The following is an 18,010-nucleotide window of genomic DNA, read 5'->3' as shown; positions in this document are numbered from 1 at the left end:
TCAATGCGCTGCACAGCAGGCACCACAAAAGGTCCCACAGGTCATCAAAAGTGGAATGTGTCATCTGGAATTGTTGGATCCAAAGCTCGCCTGTAAAATCACCAACAAGAGTTCCCAAAATCTCTCCATCCGTAGCGACTCCCACGTAGCTCGCCGCTCTACAGCCTAAATAAGACGCCAACGTCTCCTTTGATAGATGATAATGAGCGCTAGAGCTGTGCAGAAATTTGAATGTATCTGCTGTAAATCAAAATACTGTTCACATCCATCACCATGTTTTTGTATGAATTATCACGTGAATTGATTTGTGTTTATCCGCATGATTTAATGGTAATTAGGAAAATATATTTTTTCAACATTTCTAGAATTACAATAAAGTTTTGTTCACATGTATAATGGAAACACAGCTAGTGATGCTGTTTTCTTTAAAATAGTTAAAGGGGAAATGGGACACCTGATGTTGTTTTCTGGAGTTGCAGGATGGAGAGAAGAGGAAGCCAAAGGAGTCAGTGCTACACGCTCAGACATGGACATGTTAGTGGACTTCAGCAGCTCAGGTGTGCTGGTTTAAAGCCAATTCTCCGGCAGCAGCGGTACAGAGCATTAGTATTTGATAAGACAGAGCTGGTTTCTGAGCAAATCCGAAAGCAAGAAGAAACTGCAGGATGCTCAAAAGCTGTTTCCTAGTTGACATAAGATCAGTGAATGAGACAGAGACGGATCGAGACAGAAACAGTCCTGGAAAAGCCTATGATTAATTAGATTAGAACAGTGCATATTCATCAGTGTTTTAACATTACAAACACATAAATATGTCAGAATTAGCACAGGTGCTAAATTATAGATCAAGTGTCAAAGTCAAGGCCCGAGGGCCGGATCCGGCCCTCCAGGCAACTCTATCCGGCCCTCCAGATCATTCTATTTCAGTGTTTTCAAAGGCCCGATGTTATCTTGCACTAATTTTTAACTTGTACCATTTCGGCAGAATATATTTTTATGGAGAGTAAAATATTGAACCTACGGGTTTTTTTATATAGTTTTTTAGGGTAATTAGGCATTTAGCTAATATTTTAACTGGGTATCAACTTCAGCATTTTCAGCTATCAGCTTCAGTGGTTTCAGCCACCAATTTCAGCATCTTCAGTGGCCAAATTCAGCTTACAGCATTCACACTAGCATTATTACAGGTAATGAATGCTATATATCTAGTTCATAATTATGTTAAAAGTTACAGTTTTAACATTTTAAAACTGTAGTTTTAGAGTGTTTAATAAATGTTTATCCTGTTCAGCCCGCGACCTAAGGAGTGTTTTGGATTTTGGCCCCTTGTGTGATTGAGTTTGACACTCCTGATATAGATAGAGACAGTCTGGGATATTTTATTAGGGATAACAGATGATGTTCTTCCATCTCCAAAGAATTTGAATAGATCCACAGATGAGGATCCATCATGTTTGCTAGTTTTAGAGGCAGATTCACTTCATCTCCTTCTGTCAGGATGTACAGTAAGGTTGTTAGAAGACAGATCAACTTGGAACCTACATTTACAGGGTTCTGTTGTTCAGAGCAGCTGCTGATCTGAGAGGCTCCTTTGGTTCTGCACTAAAGAAGCTTGTTAGAACAGCAGTGAGCTGCTTGCTTGATGAACCTTCATTTTAGAGGAGCAGATACTCTGTAATAACACAATCTGAACAATATACGTTGGTGTATCACATTGATAGGTCTTCTATTTCCTGCTGGGACCAGAGTCGCACATTTCATTTCATTCCTGTGATGAAATGACGATAAAGGACCCTTGAATCTTTGGATGAATAGGAAGTCAAACCTGCTCCTTTTGTCTGCACACATCTTCCCTCCGTCCACCTCTCCATCGTTGTCCTCTGTGGGGCTCTGCGGCTCAGAACGAGGAAAGGCCGTCTTCAGCGTGTCCACAATGGCGCTCACCACCATCTGCACACAGAAGTTTGTGCTCTTCAATGAGGGAGCCCCTCTCAGACTGCAGGAGCATTCTCAGGTCAGACCTTGTCGATGCGCGAGACGATGAAAGGCTTCTTGACAAAGGCGATCCTGGCGTCTGTGTTAAGGGCCAGAAACTCCTGCATCTCCTCACTGTTGGCTATTTCTGGCATAGCACACAGATGCTGAGAGGATCCGAGCAGACAGCAATCAGATCAGTGATCCAGTCAACCAACAACGTGAAATCATGAGGGTGCAAACCTTCAGGAAAGTCTCCAGGAGGCCTTTCCTGGCCTCGATCCTCTCACTGTCCATGTTCCCAAAGGGCATCTCTGGGAACATTTTCTTCGGACCTTTGACCCCTGAAACCATCCAGTATAAAGTATCAGAACCAACCTGGGAATCAAATGCTCACTCTCACTACAGACAAAGACCCCCTCACCTTTAATGAGCCTCCGCAGCTCGGCTTTTTCCTCTAGACGGGTCTGCAGGTTGAGGAACTCGCTGTACCTTCGGTTGACCATGTGATAGGCCACAGGCTGACCGGGAGACAAGTTCTCGTCGGCCGGGGGGGCTTCCCCGTCCTCAGAGACGGACTGCAGACCTCCGGACTTTTCACACGCCATCGATGTCTCGTACTGAGAGGAAAACACAACATGAAGCATGACTCAGCAGTTCTAAGACCAGCTGCTGTGACTGCGACTACACCATCCCAGTAGACTGTCAAAGAAACTCTTTAGAAAGAACATTTTTGTAGTTTTCATTTTTTTAACATTTACAAATCTTTAGATTAATTTAACTTGAAACATTTTCATTGCATTATTGTTTTCTTTAACTAAGAAGTGTATTCAATTTGGCTTTTAGTTGAAATCTAAAAAAGATATTTATTTGATACTTCAGAAGTTTTATTAATTTAAAAATACTTTATTCATGATTAGTTATTTTTGTGACTATTTCAATCTGTTTTTATTTCTTTTGAGGGTTACCTTATTTATTTAATAAATAATTTGCAATTTAAACTCTCAGTCCAGTTATATGTTTTTCTATTGTAAACTTGTTCCTAGTAGTCTTATAATGATTATTCTTCAGTTTTTATCAGATATCAAACAGTCTGGGTCGTTTTTAAGACAGATTCTGCAGAGCAGCAGGACATTAGAGTAAAACCCCTTTTGGATTGTGGTCGGAAATGTTGGTTTGGAAGTTAGACTTGCTAATTTTCCAGCTTGCCTTTGTTTACACTCTCTCCCACTAGCAACAAGCAGTTCACAAGCCCAAGCTGACATTAACATAGCAATAAAAACGGTAAGCAATATCGGAGGTATCCAACGACAGTTTTGATCCAGATTCCAGCTCAGGCGAGGACAATGAAAATGTACATGGATCTATTCATCTACAAGTGGAGGATCATAGTAGAATCATAAAAAAACAGCATCTCCCAAAATTTTTTTTTTTTTTTTACGTTTGACAGAAGCTCAAATAACTTATTTTCAAAATAAAAGATTATCTGTGCCAAACAGGATCATGTCAGTGCAGCTCTGGACAGCTAATAAACAATGTTGTTCAGCAGAATATGTGTTTTAACTCATAAAAGATCAAACTTTTTACCAAAGTTTTTCTTTCCATATAAAATCTGTTCATTCTGGAGGTAGAGTTGATCAAACAAGACGTCTTCAGGTCAACAGGATGTAAAAAAAAAACAAAGTTTATCATCTATGTACCCCTTCAGTCATCAATTTATACATTTAACTAATTTGAATTAAATAAATGATAATTAAAAATGCTATTTATTTATTTGTTCTTTTACCCCCGCTCTTTGTCCTCAGCAGTCTTATACTGCTGGGTTTTGTTATTTTAGTTTGGACCTTGGTAGTCTTAGTTTTCAGGCTTTGTTTATTTGTTTTCTTTAGGTAGTTTTGGTTAGACAGACATTATCAGGAGCTGCTGACTCTGACGGTCGACATGTCTGGATCAGCAGTCTCCATGACTTATTTTATGTTTGACCAAAGAGCCACCATGGAGAGATAAAAGAGACACATGTGGATCTGGAGGTTCTAGAGCCGTGTACTAGCCCATGAATCAATTTTCTTTAATTAGGATTTCTTGTAGCTACTCAGAAAAAAGCATTAGTCTGTAGTTTTCTATTAGCCTTTAGAAAAGCTTTATTATTCATCTTCTGTTAATATTAAGCAGGACACCGGCATTCTAGACAGACATTATGAGGTTTTGCAGCTACACAAGTTTCTAAGTCTATTTTTGGGCTCTTCCGTGGCACTTGAACACACGTTCAAAGTTAAACCATTGAACTTTGACCAATCAAAAACTCAGATTTGGCAGTAACGTATGGGTAGCGTCCTTTATAGTTGTTTGAAAATTGATCATGAAGGAGAAATTAATAATTGCTGTTTGTACCAAGCTGGAATTCTGACACCAAATCTTTAATATATCAGAATAGAGCTGTGATAGAAAAAGAAAAAGCCTGGTGGAAGCTTCACCAGATTTACTCCACTTTGACATTTTGCACTAAGACTCTTCAAACTGAGAGTACGTGCTATTATAGGGTAGCGACAGACCTATGAGAAGACCATATGCATTAAAAAACCCACATTTGGTGTGTTCTGAATGCTCCACACTGTGAATGTATCAGCTCTGCAGTTGGAGCTCCTTACCTTGATGGTGTAGAGTGTGTAGGGGTGTGACCCGGTACCCCGGTGCTCCTTAGCCGTGATGGTGCCTGTGATGCGGAGGTTCTGGATCAGGACAGGCCCCTCAGGACTGCAGAGCGGCTCGAAGCTGAACGCTGGCATGGAGGGCCCCCCCTGCAGAGGACTGACCACAGACAGCTCGTTGCCTGCCTGCTCCACGCTCAGCAGCAGCTCTCGGTGGGGGGTCCCTGCACAGGATCCGGCCTGGTCCAGGTCTGGCTGGCTGCTGTGAGCGCCCCCTGCTGTTCTTGGATCCTCCACTAACTCTAAACTCACTGTAATTTTCTCCTCCAGCTCCAGTCCAGGGCTGTTTTCAGCAAGGGGGCCGCAGACCTGCTGCCCCTCAAACAGACTCTCCCCCCGTCCCATTATGAGCAAAGAATCTATGGAACCGGGTTTGTCCTCAGCCAGAGGAGAGTCCAGGTCAGAGTCGTTTTCCAGGTAAAACGGGTTTGCCTTGCTTCCTCTCATAAAATGTCTTAGAAAGGGGGGGGCGTCGTCCTCAGTAAGGCTGTGGGTGAACTCCCCCCCCCCAGAGTCCAGCACATCACACGGCGCCACCTCAGGAAAGGCTGCGCCGGATCCGTCCTCTGCTCCACCACCGGGAGCCTCACAGTCCACCTGTGGGGGGTTTGCTGCCTGTTCAGGGGGGGAGATCGGGCCCTGCTCAAGCTCAGCACAGGGTGCATGCTGGGAAGGACTGGCCAGATCTCCTGCAGCGGTTTCCAGAGGGACGTTGGACTCCCCGAAGACGTCAATGATGAGCAGGTTGAGCCAGTCGGGATCCGACAGCTTCTCGACCAGAGGCAGCAGGACGCTGCAGGAGACCAACTCCTCCACCACAAACCGACCGCTGCGCGTCTCCAAATGAGGGGGGGGCACCAAGACCCGCAGCAGCAGACCTGCCACGGCTCGGATGTAGTTGACCCCCTCTGTGGGGCTGCTCAGGGCGGGGTGGGGGGTGCTGATGCTGGAATAGGCCGCCCACAGAAGCTGCAGTTCAGCGCTGGACTTCACCTGCTGCTCTTTGGCTTCCAGGAAGTCCTGCAGGTGCCCCCCCAACACATGCAGGATCTTCTCTGCCAGATCCTGAAGAGGAAAGAATCCTGTGAGAATGGAAACTATCAGAGTGCACACAAAAAATATAAAAATCATCATCATATGTAGTCACAGCAAATCCCATCAAACATTTCTGCTACAGCAACCAGAACAGAATCTGGACCAAGAATTCCTGGATTTCCATGCCACCTTTAGAGTTGCCACAAACGACTATTTTAAAAGTCGACTAATCACTGATTATTTTATCCGATTAGTCAACTAGTCAGGTCATTCGCAAAGTGGATGTAAAACACACATCTTTAAACTAACAACTGTTGAAACCCCAGATCATGTATGCAGGGTTTCTTGATGTGTTAAGTGTAAAATATGACCATAGATATGATACATGATTATATGTATGTGATTATCCATCCATCCATCCATCTTCTTGACCGCTGCATCATTTTTGGGGTCGCGGGGGTGCCGGAGCCTAACCCGGCTACTGAAGGGCGAAGGCGGGGTACATCCTGGACAGGTCTCCAGTCTGTCGCAGGGCCTCAATCACACACATTCACTCTCACATTCACACCTAGGGGCAATTTAGAGTCACCAATTAACCTATGAAGCATGTTTTTGGACGGTGGGAGGAAGCCGGAGTCCCCGGTGAAAACCCACACATGCACGGGGAGAACATGCAAACTCCACACAGAAAGGTCCCAGCCGGGAGTCGAACCGGGGCCTTCTCGCTGTGAGGCAAGAGCGCTAACCACTGCACCACCGTGCAGCCCATGTATGTGATTATGAATTGTCAAAATTGTTTCTGGTCAGTTTTCTGCTCATAAAGAGCAAGTCTTGTGTAACACAGGATGTTCTATCAGCAGCCTCTGCAAAACCACACGAGGACAGGAAGCAACGGACCCAGTGACAGGAAGGAGCCTTGTGCTGAGCGCAAAGGGGGAGGAGAAAATGAAAAAACACCATCTCTTTATCCTAGAGCAGAAGAATTTTGACAGACTTCTCCTCAAGACTTCGACGGGACAGGTCCTCTCCTCTACTTCGGTGGGAGAGGACCTCTCCTCCCCACTTTGGTGGGAGAGGGGCACCTCCGGACTCTACACTCTGCACTCTACTCGACCCGACGTCGTCTCTGCATCACCTGAGGTGGAAATCATATAGTTTTACTCTGATCCGTATTCCAACGGGAAAGCACAACCTGTCATGGTACAAAATAGAATAATAGACTCCATGTTCGCCCACGGGTGATAAGGAGGACAAAAAATAACGTTTGTATTTAGCCTTCTGTCATAAATAAACAGGTTGACATACCCAAATAGATTTTTCCCTCCTTCTTACATCTGACTTCTGCCACTGAAGACAACCTTACAACAACCAGGTAAGCCCCAGACCCCGCAAGCCTGAGAGACATCAATAAATATAAATACCTTCTCTTTTGTGTTCAAGGAGTATGTGTATCACATGAAAAATAAATGAATAAATAAATAAATAGACCTATAAAAAACTTAGGCCTGAAATTGTCATGAACTTGTAGAAAGGTTATCTTATGTGGTTTTTATTGTGTAATAAATAAACATACTGTAGTTGGGTGGTATCTACTATGGGTTTATTTTGTGTGCACTTTTTAAAAGTCCTAACTGAGCGTATCTAAATAGTGATATTTAGTGAACCTCAATAGGCAGACAGTACGAGTTTCTGTTCCCACTCGTGGCTAAAGAATAAAAGGGCAGTTTCACACACCTACTCCATGTGTGTAGATTAATCAGGGATGCACGAGCCTTTTCCTCCCTCGTGGTTAAAGAATAAAAGAGTAGTTTCACACGTCATCTCGATGCGTGTAAAAAAATATCGGGATCACATAAAATCACGAGTCTCTCTCCCTCTCTCGTGTCTAAATAATAAAAGAGTAGTTTCACACGTCGTCTCGATGCGTGTCTAAAAATATCGGGATCACAAGAGTCTCACTTGTGACTAAAAACCAAAGAGAGGGGCTATAAACATAAAAACAGGCAGTCAATCACTGTTCCGGGCGGCGGCTAAACACAACAAATAAAGACAATTAAGATAATAGTTTATTAAAATTTTAATGAATGTTTCAGTTTCTGTCATTCATTAGTTTCTGGTATTAAAACAAGATTAAATCAAATGAGAGACAAAAGGAATATACTTTCCAATAAACTCAGTTTGACAGGTGCCCCGCCCCTCAAGATGACATAACAATTTAATATCAATTTTATATATAAGGGGTATGTATGGTCAAAGGTCAGCTGTCAAAATGAGTTTGATGGACATCTCTTTAATGTGGTCGGCATCGGAAAAAAGGAACTATTTTTCTCTAAAGATAAAGTTTTGGTCTCACTGACTAAAAGATAAAAAAAGTGCATTTTTTGGTGCTGAATGCTCAATGCTTTAACTTTACTACAGACTGACTTCATATAATATAAAGAAACGACTAATCAACAATTAAATTAGTCGACTAATTGTGGCAGCCCTAGTCACCTTCCAAGTGATATTCGTTCTGACCTTCTGCAGGTCTGAACATGTCCAGCTGCTGATCGAGGCTGAGAATAAAAACATTTCTGATCTGGGTTTGATACAAACTGATCACTTAGAAAATCCTCTGCAGAGCCAGAAGCAAGAAATCCATGTCCTAACCACAGTACAAAAGAGGAATGTCATCTAAAGCTACATAGGCAATGAAACATCATAGCGACTCATGCTAACACTAGGGTCACATATAGCTATGTACAATTCCAGCATAATTTTGTTCATTTTTGCGTAAGATGGCCATATACAGAGCATCTGGAAAGTATTGACAGTGCCTCACTTCTTCCACATTTTATTTTGTCACAGCCTAATTTCAAAATGGATTAAATCAGTTTTCTTCTTGAATAATTCTTTAAAAACAACCCATAATGACAATGTGAAAAAAGTTCTTTTGAAATTGTTGCAAATGTATTAAAAATAAAAAACCTGAAACATGATCTGTACATAAGTATTGAGTCTTTGTTGTGAAGCTCCAAAGTGAGCTGAGGTTTCTTTTATCCCCACTGATGAGCCTTGAGATGCTTCAGCTGCTTCATTGAAGCCAACCTGTGGTAAATCCAGTGGATTGGGCATGATTTGGAAAGGTCCGACCCTGTCTACATGAGGTCCAGGGTTGACAGTGCATGCTAAAGCACAAATTAAGCATGAAAACAAAGGAATCATCTGTAGACCTCTGAGACAGGATTGTCTTGAGGCAGAAGGTTGGGGAAGGGTCCAGACACATTTCTGCTGCCTTGAAGGTTCCAATGAGCACAGTGGCCTCCATCAAGAAGTGGGAAAACTTTGGAACCACCAGGACTCTTCCTAGATCTGGCCGGCCTTCTGAGCTGAGTGATTGGAGGAGAAGGGCCTAATAACCCAATGGTCACTCTGTCAGAGATAAAGCATTCCTCTGTGGAAAGAGGAGAACCTTCCAGAAGGAGAACCATCTCTGCAGCTCTACACCAATCAGGCCTGTACGGTAGAGTAACAGACGGAAGGAAGCCCCTTCTTACTAAAAACTAGGGATGTCCCGATCAGGTTTTTTTGGGCCCGATCCGATTCCGAGTCATTTGATTTTGTGTATCTGCCGATACCGAGTCCAGATCTGATACTTTAATAAGACATTTAAAACATGAGTAAATTAAACAAACAGATTTGTGTCATCAGTTATTTATATTTCATTAACCTTCTTTTATCATTAAAAAGAAGGTTAGTTTTAATAAACAAGTAAAAATAAAGCAAATACAAACCAGAAAAAAATAAAATTTTCTTGTTATATAAGTGATAATTAGTCATGTGAGAAAGTTTAGTGACTTTAGCTTTAATATCTTTAGAGCTATTGAACATTTTTGACCAAATGTGATTCCTGTCCTCATTTTAAATTCTTAAAAAGAAGTTATGACTTTGTTTTAGCTAAAAATTTCATGAATAGCTGATATAATTTTTAGTTTTAATTTATTATTTTTATTTATTTCTTTCTTAAGATTATGTGCTTCCTTTTTAAGTTCTTAAGACATCACATTTCTTTTTTATTACCACAGTAGTTGATTTTCTTAACTGTCATTTCTCTGTCAGATAAATCAAACAGGCATATCAACGGACAGCTCAGGTCCTAAGGAGTTAAATCACGGCGCTAGCATGTAGCAGTTAGCAGCTGCTGTTTAGCCATCTGCCTGCAGCATGAAGAGCTTCACATTAAAAAGAAACAAAACTGTCTTTTTCTGTTGGAATACCTTTAGAGGTTGTTGTTTGAGTTATGACAATAGAGACACTTGCTGTCAGTTTAAAGCGTTTTTAAAAGAGTTATTGGTCCCTGAAGTTAGCTTTCTAGCTAGCTTTGTTTACAAGTTAGCCTTCTGCTTCAGCTGCTGCCATTTTCTGCTGTATTTTCTGGTGATGACATTTTGTGATCTTTTCATGACATGCAGACTTCTAGTGGAGTATTTATCCATAATGATAAGATGAAATATAAAGCTCTGATCATAATGAGAATTAATGAAATATCTGATCCTGATCGGACAAAGAAGTCTGATTTCGATCGAGTCCTCAATCACGGGATTGGGCCCGATTTCCGATCACGTGATCAGATCGGGACATCCCTACAAAAAGTACATGGAAGCCTGTCTGGAGTTTGCCAAAAGGAACTTGAACGACTCTCAGACCAACCATGTTCTGTGGTCTGACCAGGTGTCCAGGGATGCACTGAGATGACCCTGTTTGGCACAGAGCATCTATTATTTTGAAAATAGGTTATTTGAGCTTCTGTCAACCATAAAAAATATAAAAATCACATTTTGAGAGATGCGAGGTTCTTTTTGTATTTTTGCTTTTGTTTGTGCCAAACAATAGACATAGTTCATATTTGTTATTTAAAAGAAGGTCATGGATACAAATACAAATTTCTTAATGGATAAAGTAAGACTATGCGAGTCCTTTTAGATTTTGATCAGTAGAAAACAACCCCAAATGGCTCTTTTACTATAATAACAAAAGGTTTAATGGGTTTAACCAATCATCCTCAAAACGCTCCACCACCCGGCCAAAGATCTCCACAGGAGCTGCTCCACACCATTCTATCTGAAGGTTAGAGGTTGAGCTTCAGAAGCTCCTCAAAGACTGAGGTCATGGTTCTCAGCTGGAAAATAGCATAAAGCCCCCCACTTATGAATCAGTCTCCCCCAGCTGGAGGAATTTAAGTTTCTGTCCTACTTTTAGGTGAAGGAAGGATGAAGAGGTTTTTTTCATATTGTGCTAAAACAAACTGAATCAGATCATGATCTCATCAAACACTAGATTCAGGATTTCAAATCCTTTTCTGAGCACAAAGACACACTACAGACACGGTAACTCCTCCCACCTTCCTGTCGACCCCCCTGGCTCGCAGTTTCAGCTCCGTGGCCATGGAGGACATGGCCTGATGGAGCTCTGCCTCCAAGCGTCCCTCTGAGGACACAGAGGAGTACCAGGAGCTGACGAAGTCCCTGATGATCTTCCTCACTGTGTGCTGGATCTCCTGGTCCAGGTGCTGCTCATCTTCTGGGGAGAGGGGGGTCTGAAACACAGCAGGGGGAGGGCTTGAACCAGAAGAACAGACACACCAACTTCATAACCAACACCAGTGCACATCCACCTGCTCCAGCGGGATGAACCTCTCCAGGTGAAGCACGCTGTCGGACTCCAGGACGGCCTGCGAGCTGAGCCAGCCCCCCAGAACCACCAGCAGGCTGGTGAAGACGCACAGCAGCCAGATGTTGACCAGCAGGTGGAACAGGAGCAGCCAGGCCAGCAGAACCCCCAGACCCAGCAAGCCCCGCTGACCCATCACATCAGCCATGGTCCTGCAGCACACAGCGCTGCGCCCTGTGGTCACTGTCAAAGCAGTCTGTCCTTCATAACATGTGGCTGACTGTGAGGACTGGTTTAAGCAATCAAACAAAAGCGAGCGTTTACAGGAACATGGCTGACGTGACGAACTTTACCTGTTAGTGTTAGCAGCAGCGTGAGAGCTTGACAAGAGACGTCACTGTGCGCACGAGCGTCGGAAAAAACGGTGTCATGTTGGCAACAGAAAGAGAAAACTCTGGCTTTAAAATTACAATTTCAAAGCCAAATAATAACCGCAAACCTTTTCCACCGGCCGCGGCGCTCAGTGATGACGTTTCTATTTACTTTGTGGCAAGTGACGTACGAAATAAGAGACGAGCAGGCACAGATCATTGACTGTAAAAAATAATGGACTCATCGAGCTGTGAGCATAGACTGTATATAAGTATATATATATATATATATATATATATATATATATATATATATATATATATATATATATATATATATATATTAAGAATTATTTTTACAGTCAATGGCAAAGAGGTCCCCCATTGGAAATGCAATAGGTGTGTTTGAGATCCCCAGACGCCTCGCCTGCATCGTCGCCGAGACTAAGCTGCTGAGGGGGCGGAGAAAGGCGCCTGAGATGAGGGCGAACGACGAGACTGTACAAGATCAAGGAGTTGGGGGCTGTCCTTACCATTCGGCTGAAAGTTAATATGCCACTCCTCCTAGTATGATTTGTGCTGTTATATCTTTTATATTATTTTTTAACATCTTTAAGTGTAAAACTGTTAAAAAAAAATAGCAGTGGGATTCATTGCATGTGCACTGTCCCAAATAAATAGGGCTGTGGATCGCTGCTTAGGTGGCGATCCGATTCGATTCACGAGTTGAACAACGATTCTTACTTTTTAATATAATGTTTATTGCTATGTGTATGTCTATTTACTAGATGGATGAAAATTGAAATTATTTGTATTTAATCATCATTTATACCTTTATTTAGAACAGGTGATCAGAATCAACAAAACGGATTAAAAAACACAACGATTCAGACAGAAAAAAATTTTGTTTGTCATTTTAAACTTTTTTTCTTTTAATCCTCTGGTTCAGCAGTAAAACAACATAAAAAAGATAAAAATCCCTGCTGTTTTGGATCATTTAACAGTAAAACCTGAAAATGTTCTCCACAGTTCTCTATCGTCAAAGTTCTTCAATATTTTACGTTCTAAGCATTACATATCGGTGGATAGCCCGTATGAAAAAAGTTTTTTTTTTGCTGCATAATCCACTTTTCAGCAGCGGGAGGCTGTTTCTTCAGAATAAGCTGGAGTTTCGTTAATTCCGTCAAATGTTGAAGAGTTATCATAACCAAAATAATGTCAACACTGGAGCTAAAGCTCCGATGTTAAAGCTAATTCATTTTTCCAGAAGTTATGTCTGTGAGCAGAACTTCAGTCTCAGTTTTTGAACAGAAAAAAGCTCTCACTAGTTTTACTTTGAAAACCGGAAGCTCCACCGTCACGAAGATGTGTTTACTTCCGGTAGCGGTACCGCTGCTTTTTTGGCTTTGTTTTAGTTTGTAAACTTAAAATCCTACATTAATCTACATTTCAGAGCAAAAATACATCCTCCCAAGATGATATTTTGATGATATTTACTACAATTTACTACATTTATAAAGATCACGAATCAGTGATCTTGGACGTCGCAAATATCCGTACTCGAATTTTTGAGAGCAGATCGCGAATACCCGAGCACCAGGATACTCGTTAAAGCCCTACAAATAAATAAATAAAATTAAATTAAAGTTACGTTTTAGAGACAACAATAACAAATATAAGCACAGATTATTTGAAATCTTGTTTATTTTTTCATCAGTGATTCACTACCTTCCAGAAAAAGTAAAAAAAATACACTGAGTTCCTTCATTTAGCGCCAGTTATTTCACACCAAACTACAAGAACTGTGTGGACACAGTTTCCCACAATGCATTGTTTTGTAGTCCTCAAGGCGGCCTGCAGCCAGCGCAGTACCTATTTTCTGGCTGCGCTGGCTTAGGAAGGCGCTTTGAACCCGCCCCTTTCTCGCGATACGTCGTGACGGCGCACATTTGACGTCAGTGCAAGAAACTAACCAACATGCACCGCGATCCAGGCGATCTGCGCAGCGCCTGGGGATCTCAAACACGCCTATTACCTCCACTCCTCGTGAAAGTAGGCCACTGCTTTCACCGTCACTTCCTGAAACGGCTATCGCCATTTTGCAAACGTCTGCAACCCATCGCCAGTGATGGATCTGAGTCTCTGTGAGTCAGGCTGAGTCATGAATCTACAGGAAGTACTGTCACCAATCTGGAGTGAGTTTATTGTGAGTTCCCTTCTCTTTCCACGCCTCTATCACGAGGCCGACCGCGGATGTAAACAGCTTCCACTTTAATAACGGCGGCTCGGGAGAATTTCACAAGTCATTGTTGAAGTCTTTGAGGGAGAACCATTCCAACACTTTGGGATTTACTTACATTTATTCTTTTTGTCGAGATAAAAGGAGCATTTGGGTGACGCCGCTGCAGAGCGGCGCGCGGCCCCCCCTCGTGCGAGCCTCAGCAGCGGTCACTTCACATATTCTTATATATAGTCTATGGCACAGATGGATTTTTTTTTTTTTTTTTACTTAAAGGGGCCTTAGCATGATTTTCTTAAGCCTTTCATAGTAAGCTATATCCATATTTGGGCTGGGCAATTATAATTTCCAGAAACAATTCGAATTAATTCGATTCAGAGTGTTTCAATTCAATTCAATTTTGAGTTTACACATTCATACACATTTGTTTAAAAATACACTAATAATCTACCATATGATTTGAATACGTTTATATTAATTATTAATACTGTAAGATGTATCAATGAAATAATGAGATTGTTAATATACAATTTTACATGGATTCTCTAAAGGAGAAGCTCTAACAAAAATGATCATTAACTTTGTAAACATTGTTCCGAATCTCTTGGAGGGTATTTCAGTTTGGCCACTAGATGGTGATCACATTACATCTTATTCCAGAAGAAGAAGAAAGTGTGAGAAAAAAATTGTTTTTAGACCACAAACAGTTACTTTAAAAAATATTTCCTTAAAAGAGTTTGAAAGTTCATGTCTGTTAGTTCAGTGATTCTTAACCATGGGGCCACAGCCCAATCTCGGTCCGCGAGCGCCCCCTAGTGGGACCCGAAAAAAATTCTGTCCCGAACCAGTGGGCCGTGGGACCTGAATGCAGCCTCCGCATCAGCATGTGCTTAGCGTGCAGGTGCGGAGTGGCCTTGTCCAGCAGGACATGAATGGACTATGAGACTACATCAGAGATCTCCAACCTGAGGCTCTGGAGCCACATGCAGCTCTTTCCCTCCTCCATTGTGGCTCTATGGGTTTGAAGAAAAAACAATTTGAATAAATGATGGTTTTGTAGTATTGGTTCATTTACTTTAATTATTTACATTGTGTTACTTCTGCTTAGATTTAAACAAAACTGAGCAAAAAGATGGTAAAATGTTTAATCTGCTATCAGAGCGGATTATTATCAGAATGACATCATCTTATTACATTTAGTTTTAAAAGTATTGTTATTCTACACCAAAGTTGTTGTGTTTGTATTTAATAGTAAAAGGAGAAAAAAGATGAAGGAACAGTAAAGTACAATGATAGAAAATACATTATTACATGTTTAGTTCAAGTAAATCTGCTGCAGCTGAAGGATCTGATCAAACACAAGATGATTTTATTTTGAAAGGAACTTGTAAGAACTACTTTCAAAAGTAAAAGAAGTTAATTTTATAAAGAAAAACTAAATTTTAGAGATTATTTTAAAGCTACAATTTATTAATAAATGTCTCAATTGCCACAAAAACATAAATAAAGTGTATTTTTCTAACTTTGAGGTGGGGACTTTGCAGCTCTCGTTGGATTTTAGTCCAGAGGAAACTAGATCATACGAATCTTAATAATGGCTGGTCAAGTGCAGAGTGGCTTCTGGTTTATATAAAGTTTAGAGCGACAAACCTGACAGCTGAATGTGGTTTAAAGCAATTTTTTTATAAATATTACAAGGTAACCTAACCAATGACAACTGTAATTTGTACAATATTTATTTTAGAAATGTCTTACCTGGTTGTATTGGTTTTGCCCTCTTAGATCATTCACAAATCAAAGTACAAATGTCAGTAGTCCAATCTGCAGAGTGGAGCTCAGCTGCTTCCCCAAATTCCTCTGGATGATATTAAACGAGTCGTGGATTATTTCTCTCTGACAACCAGGTTAAAGTTAGTCAAAGGTTACAAGTACTTCACTGAATGCTGCTTGTTTGGTTATGTAGGTAATTATGATTTTAATTTGTGCTAATGCTAATGCTAACACTAGCATTAGCTTTGGCTATGAGACATTGAGTGCAGAAGATCTTTTCTCACCAGTTAAAAGTTTCCTTAACTTCTGTTCTCACATAATCCTTTTAAACAGATCTAAAGTCAGATAATTCCAGCGTTTCTGACATTAAACTTATTCCTGTTGTAATGTTTTCTACTGCGGTCAGTGAGCTGCTGTTAGCTCAGCCGTGGTTCTAATATCACTCCTCTTTGTTTTTGTTCATAACTGTGTTTGATCTCCAGAAAATAAAGGTAAAACATGATCAAATTAATTGGAAGCTGTTGCCAAAAATAGGAAAGTGACTATTTTCACGTATTGTTATAAAATACTTTCATCCAGACATTCTATTTTTACTTGGTTCCTCTTATTTTGAAAGCTGAAACTACATGGCTCCGTAACTGCTCTTAACATTTCCACTGAGCCAAACCATTCCTGTTTTTAAAATATCCCATAGAACAACAAGTAAAGCCATTAAAATCTGTGCAAGCAATGCAGCAATGTGTGTCTTTGCTGCAGGTATTAAATGTGGTCAACATGAATTTCCATCGGCTTTTGTGCTGATTGCACTAAAAATAACATCAGCCAAAATATTAGAATAATATCTGCTCAAATGAAAGGTTGATACTTTCAATAAAACATCCAATACTGGAGGATTATTAAGCATTTGTATTTTGATTTGAGAGCGATCTGAGAGAGGAAATGAAAATACAGTTCAGCAGGACATTCATAAAGTAATTAATGTACATTTTTCTGGTGAAATTGGTATGGTTACCTTTTATTTTTTACGTAAAAATTTTGTTAAACAGCATTCAGTTGTTCAGTTTAAAAGTCCATTAACCAGAAGTTACGTATCCCACTGAGGGCCCAGTCGCCATTTTTTGTGACGTCACAGTGAAAAGGGTCTATTTGAAGTCTCAGACCAGTTTTACTCTTTCTAAAAAACAAAGTCCTGGCTGTACCAACAGCATTGCAGATGTTTGAGTGAGGTTTGTTTAGGTGTGTTTTTTATCTCTTGATACATCTCTGTGTTTTAAACAATTTTATGTAATTTTTTTATTAGTTGTTTTCATTTTATATCTTAATGCCATACGTTCACTGTATGAAAAGGACAAATGATGCAAACTAGCTCTTACTAAAAGCATTATTGGTCTGCTGCTCTGCTGTATGTCTATGTTTGTATATACATCCCTACTAAACAAATAAATAATTCAATATATTCTAAATTCTTCTTTCACATACATATATTTTACTTTCACATGCATACATACTCACCGGGGACTCCGGCTTCCTCCCACCATCCAAAAACATGCTTCATAGGTTAATTGGTGACTCTACATTGCCCCTAGGTGTGTCTATGAGAGTAAATGTGTCTGTGATTGAGGCCCTGTGACAGACTGGAGACCTGTCCAGGGTAAACCCCTCATTCGTCCATCAGTGGCCGGGATAGGCTCCAGCACCCCCGCGACCCCGAAAGGGAAGAAGCGGACAAGAAGATGGATGGATGGATATATACTCTATGTAAATGAGTGAGTATATGTGAATGTGAGAGTGGGAATGTATGTATTTGTAAGGTAATATAGGCCTATATGTATGTGAGAATGAGAATGTATGTATTTGAGTTGTTCAGAATGAATTATGTCTTGTACAGCCCCTCATATTGTTTTGTTGCCTTTCGTCCTTAAAGTTTTAAAGCAACACCAACAGCAACGACAGTGCTGCCTGCTTGGGCTTCCTAAACTTAATGACATTGTTCTTATTTTCATTGACATAATAATTGCCGGTTTTATAGAACTTTTCACAATAAATACACCTGATATCTCAACATAACCCTCTCAACTCCCATACATGTTTAGTGACATATATACAGAAACCGCTCTATGTCAGGCTAAAAACACTGGCTGATAGCTCCTCCCGCATGCTGTCGTGGCATCAAGCTTATTAACACATTTTTTGACAGGCGGCGAGCAGTAAATATGCCTCGCGGCGATAAAGGGGCAGGGTCCTCAAATTCGTGTTTGGTGTCT

General features: G+C 40.8%; 1 protein-coding gene across 4 annotated transcripts in view; it reads right to left on the bottom strand.

Annotated features, from left to right (window-relative positions):
• The window catches only part of snx19b (sorting nexin 19b), a 26,973-nt gene extending 15,049 nt beyond the window's left edge, over window positions 1-11,924 (bottom strand). The window contains exons 1-8 of one of the 4 annotated variants that reach the window (XM_036214780.1): window positions 11,720-11,924; window positions 11,371-11,622; window positions 11,098-11,292; window positions 4,623-5,747; window positions 2,399-2,594; window positions 2,218-2,318; window positions 2,022-2,141; window positions 1,826-1,950 (exon numbers count right to left, since the gene is read on the bottom strand). In XM_036214780.1, coding sequence (XP_036070673.1) covers window positions 1,826-1,950; window positions 2,022-2,141; window positions 2,218-2,318; window positions 2,399-2,594; window positions 4,623-5,747; window positions 11,098-11,292; window positions 11,371-11,574 — 2,066 coding nt within the window. In that variant the 5' untranslated portion in view covers window positions 11,575-11,622; window positions 11,720-11,924. Of the gene's footprint in view, window positions 1-1,825; window positions 1,951-2,021; window positions 2,142-2,217; window positions 2,319-2,398; window positions 2,595-4,622; window positions 5,748-11,097; window positions 11,293-11,370 lie in introns of all 4 variants that reach the window. The other 3 variants (XM_024265316.2, XM_036214781.1, XR_002918517.2) reach the window with 3 other exon arrangements.
• Between the last annotated feature and the right edge of the window lie 6,086 nt (window positions 11,925-18,010).

The sequence above is a fragment of the Oryzias melastigma genome, linkage group LG13 (genome assembly GCF_002922805.2).
Source record: "Oryzias melastigma strain HK-1 linkage group LG13, ASM292280v2, whole genome shotgun sequence".
Lineage (NCBI taxonomy): Eukaryota > Metazoa > Chordata > Actinopteri > Beloniformes > Adrianichthyidae > Oryzias > Oryzias melastigma.
Note: the sequence above shows the minus strand (reverse complement) of the source record. Positions and strands in the feature narration are given on the sequence as shown.